Genomic DNA, 10,385 nt, shown 5'->3' on the forward strand with positions numbered 1-10,385 from the left:
CTCAGATACAAACAAGATGATTGCAGAAAGCAAACTGACAAATATTATTGATCACTGCTAGACAAGGACAGCTAATCGATGGGTTGTGAATCTTCCCCACACTGGGCTTCGCGACAAGATCAATTTGAAGAAAGACGAGGCATCGGCAACTCGAGTAAAATAGTTTTGAAGCATATCTCCATGTTGTGCAGCGGAATACATTTGGAAAACAAATAAAAAGACTGAAGGTGGCAGAAAGAAATGCAATGCGTGTCTGAGCATTTAAAAACTAAAGTGCCGCTTCTGAATTTTTTCAATCTCACTATCTAGCTGTACATTTTTAGTCTCTGGCCTCACACAGTGAAGCCTCAGATGATTTATTGATCTGAACAGTCTCCTGTGAACCTGTGAAATTGTTTCATCGTATCGCCATTATCGTCCCATGATGAGTCAGGCATCAGAAACTTTGAAAAGTCCCTCAAGGGCAAATCTTTCAATAGTATATTATTTTTCATACATTGCCGACCTATAAACGCTCCAGCGTTTTTATTGGTTCATTTGTTGTATCGCCTTTTGACGGACTTGAAATTTGGTTCTTTTATCTTTTTTTGATGCAAATCTAAAATTGTATTCTCTTATCTTATTATTAAAACTGCTAACCATAGAAGTAAATGCATTGATTCAATCACACTTCAAGAAAAAAAAATATATATATAATAGAAGTTTACAAGATAGACTACAGTTAAAAAGTTTTATTGCATTCAAACAAAAAAAAAAAAACATGACACGGTCTCACTATCAGTGACCCAAATTACTCACACACGCCAACACGGTCAAAAAGCAATAAGCAACATTCACTTCATGATAGTTCTTGTCATAAGGCAAGAGTGTCCGTGACAGAAATAGTAACTGAGTGAGAACTGCTAAATATAGGTAGCGCTGTTTGCATGCAACTATGTCAGAGGTACACACAGATCCCACTGAGGTTAATGTTTAAGCAAAGTCCACAGTACGCACGAGTCGAAGGCAGATGGCGTTAACAAATAATAATAATGCAATATGCATTTGTGGAGGTAGCCTGGTCCAACTGTATTTAGAAACATTTCAATGGAAGCAAAATAGATCACAACAAAACATCATTGCATGCAGTACTCAACATAATAAATATTCATAAATTTTGTAACATGTTATAAGTTTTAAAAGAATGAAGTTTTTGACTTTGCATGTCTTAAGAAAATTGGGAGAAATTTCTGGGGCATTCTGTCTGTTTTGCATCACTAAGTAAAATATCACAATGAAATGTGAGCAATACAAGTCCTGAAAAACAGTACAAATTAGTATAAGCCACTTCAAGATATCACAGCTTTCATGAATTAATACACAAATAATAAGCTTATTTTCTCATGATAGAAAGGTAAGTGTTAATATTGTTTCTTAACAAATGAAGCATAATCTTGGTGAGGGGGGGAAATACTTTTGTAAGATAATTAAACACTATAAAATAAACTAGAAAGATCCACAGTACGTTCACTCAGAGAAATGAAATCCTTCGCTATTAGCTCATCAAGATTTAGATTTTTATTTTATTTTTTTTAAAACTCTGTCGCCTTAAACTGAGCCTCAGCGAGAAGCAACCTGAGAAAGTGTATCACATGTTTTTTAGCCAACAACTGTTTTGTTGCTGACAATGCAAACTCCTGCGTGGGGATTAAATCATTCTGAGCTCAGTTGCATATCTGCTAGTCGACTAAGAAAATTAGTTAGAGTAATCTGATTGAATGCGAACACATACTTGGACCATTCCTCTTGTCTTCTAAGTCCTCATATGCTTTGATTCACAGTAAATTCCTTTTGAAGGCATTTATTGACCATACATTTTCATGATGTCTTTCACTCAAAAGTGCAGAGGGGAAAAAAATGAAACATCCTTTAAAGATTGATGGCTCTTGGGTAAGCTTTTTAGGTTCGCTGAGTGTTTGAATTTGAATCGAGACCTGTTTGAGCAGTCTTGATGATCAAATATGTATTCGGATTTTCGAAGCGAGCTCTTGAACTTGGCATACCCTCGCTCGTTCTACACCCAAAGAAAGTAAGCAATTTCATCCAGATCGACAGGATAGTCTGTGAGGTGCAGAGGCTCTTTAATATCAAACCTCTCCCCTTTATAGCTTTTCCAGCGACCAGCTGGGAGGTAAATATCCCGTTCTTGCTTTCCAGGCTCTAAAACAGGAGCTACCATGAGATCGTCTCCAATAAGAAACTGGGAGTCTATTTTATAGGCGGTCTCATCACCTGTGGCGATCCACCACAAGGGTCGTATAATTGGGTCACCAGTGTCCAGAACCTCACCAGCCAGTTCCAAGACCCGCGGGGCTACGATACTCTGATGGAGAGCCGTGTATTTGCGAGCAATTTCAACAACCTCGTTGTCGTACGCCCAAGGTGGGATGGAAAACTGCATGGAGGGCATGAAAGCTGACAGCTCCAGCCAGCGAATATAAAGTTCCCGGTCGGGTAATGCCCGATTTCCATCGGTGCGGTTGAGGTAGGCGTTTCCTCCTATCATGTCAGGTAGGATGAATTGATAACCCAGAATGCTGATGGTAAGCACTGTGGGGATGAGAGATTTGAGGCCCAATTCGTAGCCCCAAACAGAGTCCCGATCAATGGGCCGGAAGAAGCACGATATGTTCTGAGATTGGTAGCCGCTACGTAGCTCGGCTCTGTCGTTATAGGGAATGGCCATTTCTGTGTAGCGTCGTGTGAAAAAACTTGGATCCCGAATGGGAGTTCTGGTGCTGAATTTCCACGGCAAGTAGTTGGTCTCACCGGCGTCAAACTTGAAAGAAGACACTCCGTACCTGGAGCGAAGGGAACGCAGCTGCGAGGCAAACCAATCGCGAGCTTCTGGGTTGGTGAAGTCCACGATTCCACCGATGCCGTTCCACCAGCGGACCAAAGCTGGCAGCTGGCCTGTGGGCTCCCGTACAAACAGACCCCTTTCCACACAAGTGTGGAAGTTGTCGGAGTTGTAGTTCACAAAAGGGTGAATCCAGAGGGAGACAAGAAATCCATCGGATTTGAGTTTTTGAAACATCAACGAGGTATTGGGGAACTTCATTGGGTCAAACTCAAACTCTCCGTAGCGGCGTGTGTAGCGATCGTCCAGCTCCAGGTGGCTGCAGTTAAAGTGATATTTCCGGATGTTGGCGGCGTACGTCAGAAGTTTTTCTTGATTAATTTCTGTCTTATGAAGCGCCCATGTGGACCAGACAGGGTGTTGAAACATGGCTTGGGCAGGAACCTTGTTTGGTTTGTTGAAGTATCGACGAACCATGTACTTGTGGATGGATGTGACATCCAAGCCGACGCAAACTCTGTAGCTAAGTTCGGCACATGGCGCCTCCCCCGGATTTGGCTTGAAGGGACTATCGTTGTACCTCGCTTGGAAATACATGGTCTTCTCCGTGTCGTTCCAGCCCAAGTGGAACGGTACGGAATTATTAATTTTGATAGCTGTAGCATTAGACGAAAGCCAATAGCTTTCCAAGATCCCTCCAAACTCGTTGCGATTGGAGTAGATGTCACTCGTAACAAAAGGTTTGGGGGACTGTTGGCCGGAGACGGAAATAGGCCAGTGCTGAATAGCAGACACCGCACCGCCATACCAGTGGGCAAACTTGTACGTCATTGCGTGTGCCACCGAAATGTCGGGAACCAGCTCCTCCCAACGCACACGGTAGCACTGCACCGTGTCCTTGGGTCGCACTGTCTCAATGAAGAAGTTGAGGCTTCTATCAGTTGTGCGTCCACAGCTAAGAAGCTCGCCTTCTTTGGTGCAAGAGTCTAAATCCAATGTCCCTGACCTGCCAACATGTAAACACATTTGAGGTTTATACAGGGTAGCCTGTTCTGGAGTTCATCAATGACGCGTTTACCTCTCGACAAAGACACAACTGAGAACGGGCAATGAAATTGATTGACAATCCTTGATCAAGGTTAACTGTGTCTTGGCACAGTTGATATAAAAAGTACACATATGTAGAAAAAAAACCAACACTTTTTTTCCATCAATCGTTTCTGAAGTTTGGATATTCATGCATCACTTTTAACCAAAACAGTGGCATGCACTCAAAGTTAATCAGAAGCTACTCACCTAAAATCCATTCTGAAAACAATTGCTCCTGCCTGGTTACGGATAATGTAACCATCTTTATTCAGATCCAGCAATTGAGTCTTGAGCAGCTCAGCTTTTCGGAGTGAAGCGATGTAATACGACCATGCAGTCACTGCTGCGATCACTAGAATCAAGCCAAGAACTCCTGCTCCGACTAAGGGTCTAGTGTCCTTGCTGTGTTTTTGCTTGGGGATAACATCTGTTATGGTGCCGCCCGCTCCCCCGGGTACAACCTGGTACATGACTCGTGCTGTTTGCCGGACAAATCTTTGGCTTGACACTCAATAGATCATGGAATTGTTCTCAAGGGAATCCTTTTTGTTGCTCTCCGATCTGTCATAAGAGAGAGATTTGATGTCAGGGCTACATTATTTTGACAGAGGATTGATTTCTGATAACAATCTGTTACTTTTATACACATCATGTAAACTTAAAAGGAAGGTTGGAGATTTAAACAGATCTACTCCCAATTACACAAAAGAGGAAAAGTTAGACTTTCCCTGCTGAATTTTAATCATACAAGTTGAACTGAAGTAGAGGCAGTAAGGGGGGTTTTTTGGCCGTTTCAACCGAAGGAGGCAGAGGAAAGCACGCCAAACCTTCTGCTTCATCAAGCAAAACAAAGCCAAGCTGGAAGTAAACGGACTGCTTTTGGCCAATTGAAAAGACGGAAGAAAAAGAAAAACACACACCAAATCTGCACTTTGCATGCATATTTTCTAACACTGATACAGAGAGTATTAACTGTGGATTAGAATGCACATCAGATAAAAGGTAATCCAGTGCTCTCTAATTCCCTTTACTAGTAATTACCAATTGAATTGACTGATTCCGTGTTCAACCACCCTTCGTATGGATTTTCCCCAAGCAACACAAGTGATAAGATAAAGCCATCATTAATTAACTAGCGCTGAAAACTGGCTGCGGTACCAAGGCAGGAAGATAGACAAACTGGGAAAAAAAGGAAAAATACAGGAGACAAAAGGTGCCTTTGGCTATTTATTGGAGGTCTCAGTGCCTAACTACGATTAGTGCTTACATCACATTTCCAACCTACATCTGATCAAACTGTTTATATGTACAGTTGAACCTGCACAACCTGCATGTGAACCTGCACAAAAAGCAAAAGAAAATCCAATTGATTTAAAAAGAATCCATTTTTAAAATAATCATTAGTGAGCAGCTCTAAAAATTTCAAAATGTGCAGCTAATCCACGTGATCGCTCTCCGAATGGATAATCGGTATCTGAATTGACGGCATAAAATTCAGATTGAAACAGCCCTATTTAAATTTTATTTGTTGCATTTCAGTAAAAAAATTGTTTTTATCAGTTTCAAGTTATTTCTGTAACTATTGAGAAAACTATTTTTTCTGTAAAAGAACCATACAAACAATTTTGTCCGCGTGTTAGTTTGTCACTTTGCACAATTGCTGAGTTGTGACTTCAGAGTTTCATCGATTATCCACCATATTATCTTCATCATTGTCCACCCAGCAAAAAAAAAAAAAAAAAAAACATTGATTTGTGAAGCCGCTTAAACAAACGTGCATAACCACGTTTGTGCTTTTATTTTGCATGGACAAAACTCGAATTATTTATGTTGCTGCTAAAATGTTTTTTTTTGTCTCTCAAAGCCATTGCGCCATTGTTAATCGCTCGGTTAGTCATTGACATTGACAAGGGACTTTTGTCCTCTTCTTTGTAAGTGGCGTGGTGTGGGAGAGATCATCATCTACGTTCCCATCGATTTTGACAGTGACAGTAAACACAAACATGCTGATGCATTCACAACGCAAGCTTGACAGAAATAACTGGATTTGCACAATAACGTTGACGTCATCGTGATAATTAAAACTTTTTTTAATGAAAACATCACACCGATATTGAACAATTTGTATAAAACACGTGCGACTTCCCACATAAACATTTTTTGACAGAGAAATTGAGGGCAACGTGCCAAACTTAACGGAGAAGAAATCATTCAAACTCGTGCAAGAAATCCCCGACTAGTGCAAGAAATCACTGATAATCGCAGCATATTCACATGTTTTAAATAGTCAGAACTGAAAGTTTTTCCTACCGAACCATGCAGAGACAAACCGGGATCGACTTGTTGTGCCACACACACAATTCGAAGTCAGCAGAGAGGAAAAAAAAAAAGTTTCAAGACATGTTGCGAATCCGCCTCGTCTGCACGCATTGAACCATGGGAGATGTAGTCTGCCACATTTCTTCCATAAATAATAACAATAAATTCGTTAAGATAACTATTTATTTAATTACAGCAATACTTGTCATATTTAACTAATGTTCAATATCGTCCCATTTATTTTAGTAAGAAGCGTCCAATATGAAGCTGCAGATTTTTTTATTTGCACTTATACATCTCCATGCCCAAACTCTCAGAATCTTCCCTCAAATTGTGGTCATTTTTATAAGCTTCATTGATTCAAACAGCAAATATAAAGCAGTTAAAATGATAGACGAAAAAAATATTTCCCATAAATAATGATCAAACATTTCAGTAAAGTCCAAACCAATTCTCAAATGGGTCTTTTTTTAGTGATGCTTGTGTTTTACTGCTCCCTTTAATTTTGTGTAGGCATAGTCAAAGTTCTGCAAGAGAAAAGAGAAAGAAAAATACAACAATACAAACATATTTTTCATTAACCATAAAACAATAAGCTGCATAAAACAAAAGAAATATTTAACTACTATAGATATTTGTAAAATCAGAACCTTTAGTAAAATCCGTGTATCAAATCTTATTAGATTGCGCGTGATACCCAATGATGGGTTAGTAGCTAAAACAATGTGCTTACAAATACATCATATCATGAAGGTGTGACCATACCTGTATTGCATAGTAAACAATGCCCAAATATGCCATGATGCAGCCACCCAAGAACAGATCAAAAGCAGCAGGTTTCACCCTGTAACACACAAGTAACAATTTGGTTTTTAGCTCGCCTTATTGTATTAAAGACAAATAAATAAAAAACATATGCACCTGTACATCACTATGGGCTGGCTCATTTGATCAAAAAATGTTATATCAGGGTCCCTGCACGGAAAAAAATGACACTTTGTGAGTCAAATGCAAACCTGAGTGCAGGTGAGCACCCCAAATATCTTTTTTTACACGAATGTTACCTCTTGTCCTGTCTGAAAGTGTGCCTGTGGACTTGCTGTAAGTATTGTTTGAATTCATGCTCCAGCGAGTTGATGAGCAGGATGTGAGCAGGCTCTTTATCCATCAGCTGCGTGGCTCGGGGGACTGAAGTCAGGAAGGACATCAGACTGGATATTCGACTGTCGTACAAGTCCTGCAATAACAAAAGTCAAATATTGTATTAAATACTGTTCAACTGTTCCAGACATCCAAAACAAAGATGTAACGTTGCTTTACGAACACTAGAGGGCACACACTATTTTTATGAACGCTAGAGGGCAGCAATTCATGCTGTCAATGAAACGCTTACCAACCGGCCTTTGAAGAGCTGAACATCTTGTGGGGAATTCTTAAATAAGACCAGAATAACACGTTAATACTGTATATGTAGTGGACTATAATATTGAAGAGGATATCAATAATATTTAATAAATGCTAAAAAAAAGGGATCCACACTTTTGTCCAACACATTTTTCCTCACCTTGTCAGATAAATGGTACAAGTACCGTGCCAGCGCTTCTGCTATGATGATACCATTGCGCTTCATTTTCTGAAGGTCCACTTGTGAACTGTTAGAACACATTTTTAAAATTAAGAATACAAGACACTCAACTAGGTGAGTTATACCGGCCGGCACAACCTGAACTGGCCACCACCCGATTGCAGGGCACATAATAACCCAAGCACTTACATTCACACTAATGAACAGAATAGAATGTTCAATTAACTTATGGAGATAACAAAAATGGTCTCATAAATAAATAAAAAAAACTCAAGTGAATTTCATCACAGTGAATCTGAAAATACAGCCCAATATATTATTAACATGTAGCCTAAAGTGCTGAATTTTAATTATTAAATGAAAGGATTTTTCATTCTTATTCTCCAGCTGCTATGCCTTTCCCGAAGGACACAAAATTGACTCCTGTCACCCAGTTCTTGATGATCTCGCCGCACACATTATAGCCGCTCCAAATGATCATTAAAAAAAAATGAGAACCTACACAGTGTCAAGTAAGGAGCCCCGTAGCTCAGATTTGGGGTCTTCCAGGTGAGACAGAGTGAATCCTGGTATCCTGCGGAGGCTATAGCGCTCATGCTCCCAGGCCACCGTTGACTCGACAAGGTTGATCTTTTTATGAACCAGTTCTGTTTTCACCCACGGGAATCTGGACGAAACCACCTGAGTGAAAGGAACACTATACTTTACCCAAAGATACATTTAAAAATAATACTACAATTGATGGTAAACATGTATTATGATTTTATTTACCTGCTCCAAATGTTGAATGAATGCATACATGGGAGAGTCCGATTTAGGTGGACGAGACACGTGCATGTACAGTTCATCCCCGTTAGCCAGTGTATCCAAACACAGCACAAATGCCACATTGTCATGAAGGAGGCTAGATTCTGGTAGAAACGTGGATTTTAATTCAAACTCATGATAGGCTGTGTTCTATCAAAGCAATAAGGGGTCAAAGTTCACCACAACTCACCAGCATGGTCCAGGTTCTCTTCGATCCACTTCTTGGTGCCTAGGAAATTGTGTTTTCCTCCTCCGGTGAGAGAGAATAATAAATGATATCTAAATGACAAAGCAAGTAATTAGATTTAAATGTTGCATTCTTAAGGACAACTTTTGAATTCCTTACCGTGGTCTTGTGCTCGAGCTACTATAAAGTATTTGGAAGAGGCGTGCCAATTCCAACAAGATGATGACACCGCTTCCATTCGAGTCGGCTCCATATGACAACCACTGTGTAATACAAACACATAAAATGGCTTTGCATTGCCGATGTCCATTCTGCTCAGTTTCAGCGCTGGATTTTTTTGTAAATATTTACATTTTTACGGTAAATAACTCACCGGTGCCAGTCCATATGAATCATAGTGTGCGGTGATCACAATAGTGGGTATGTCATCACCGGCTCCAGGAAGCACTCCCTCAAAGACACAAGTAGAGTTTTATATTTTATATTTACAATAAACAGGATAAAAAGTTTAAAAAAAAATCTGCACCTACTTCCAGTGCAACCAGTGTTGTGTCTGTAATGGCCTTGATAGGGACGTTGTTGGTCACTAAGATCTGAAAGGCTGTTGCTGTTACCATACTTCGAAAGACTGTCACAGATTGAAACGGGTTAAAACTGGGTTTATTGTCAGTGCGTTCTGTTTTGTCCGTCACCTCGAACGAATATGGATGAAGTCCGTGCGGATGCGGCCTTCTTCACCTCTTCGTACATGTGGAGCAGCTGCTCATCCTCGGGGGCCACATACACCGGCATGAGAGTCTCCTTCATCAAGGCGAGTCTCTCGCTCATCATGAAGGACTGGAAGGCAGTTTACAGAATAAATCGTACGATTTTTGTGAGTAGTCTAACGAGGTAAAACATCTACCTGGATTACTTCGGGTGAAATATTCGACATATTTGTTGGTAGAAGGATCAGAATGGCGGCAGCATTTTGTCTCTGAGCCTCAGTGTATGTTTTGGAGGTGAAGTCCACTACCCTCATGATGACACAGCGCCGCGTCAGCACCGGCTCATCGGCCGCCCGGGCCTCTGCCACCACGATGGCGCCTCGGCAACCTAAATATGCAGGAAAACCAATAAATGTTCAGATATCTTTCCAGCGTTAATAGTCACGTGATCTTTACCGTGATTCTGTTTTGCCAGGTTGTATTGTTGCATCCTGTAAGCAGTGAACTCATAGGAGGATGCAGCAAAAAGAGCGGAGCCATGTAGACAGTTGACACAGAGCAGCAGCACTATGACAGCAAAGTGCAAGTCCAGCAGGAGCATGATCCCACCCGGTGCTCTTTGGGGTCTACAAAAGATTGCAGGCCAGGCTACGCATGCTGAAACGCCATTTGTAGAAATATACTAAAAATACATTTTCATAACCTGTCAGGGTTACAGAACGGGACGAAATGCTGGATAAACTTTTTAAAAAATTATATATATGTATATTTGGGTCATAGCGACACATTGCTCACCTTCAAAGATACAAAATAAAACTATCAAGAAGTTGCTCACCTTTCTCGTGATAATGT

The 10,385-nt window shown here is 40.5% G+C and overlaps 2 protein-coding genes across 3 annotated transcripts; both read right to left on the reverse strand.

The window, feature by feature from the left end:
- Positions 1–716: 716 nt before the first annotated feature.
- Positions 717–6,337, reverse strand: myorg (myogenesis regulating glycosidase (putative)). Of its 2 annotated transcripts, none has more exons than XM_061290646.1 (3): positions 6,239–6,337; positions 4,136–4,489; positions 717–3,845 (listed from the first exon to the last, which is right to left on the reverse strand). In XM_061290646.1, the coding sequence occupies exons 2-3, from the start codon at positions 4,396–4,398 to the stop codon at positions 2,054–2,056; spliced, it is 2,055 nt and encodes a 684-aa protein (XP_061146630.1). In that variant the 5' UTR covers positions 4,399–4,489; positions 6,239–6,337; the 3' UTR covers positions 717–2,053. The 2 variants fall into 2 exon arrangements, with proteins under 2 accessions (XP_061146630.1, XP_061146631.1); XM_061290647.1 differs by lacking the exon at positions 6,239–6,337 and adding an exon at positions 5,214–5,301.
- A 221-nt stretch (positions 6,338–6,558) lies between these two features.
- Positions 6,559–10,134, reverse strand: zgc:109965 (Nicalin-1-like). Its single transcript, XM_061291217.1, has 15 exons — positions 9,990–10,134; positions 9,731–9,921; positions 9,519–9,663; positions 9,357–9,454; positions 9,200–9,277; positions 8,986–9,089; positions 8,830–8,918; positions 8,604–8,743; positions 8,335–8,513; positions 7,812–7,899; positions 7,641–7,679; positions 7,312–7,484; positions 7,169–7,222; positions 7,013–7,091; positions 6,559–6,774 (listed from the first exon to the last, which is right to left on the reverse strand). Exons 1-15 carry the CDS (start codon positions 10,132–10,134, stop codon positions 6,718–6,720), a joined length of 1,659 nt encoding a protein of 552 aa, XP_061147201.1. The 3' UTR covers positions 6,559–6,717.
- Positions 10,135–10,385: the final 251 nt, after the last annotated feature.

Source organism: Syngnathus typhle, linkage group LG11, assembly GCF_033458585.1.
Source record: "Syngnathus typhle isolate RoL2023-S1 ecotype Sweden linkage group LG11, RoL_Styp_1.0, whole genome shotgun sequence".
NCBI lineage: Eukaryota > Metazoa > Chordata > Actinopteri > Syngnathiformes > Syngnathidae > Syngnathus > Syngnathus typhle.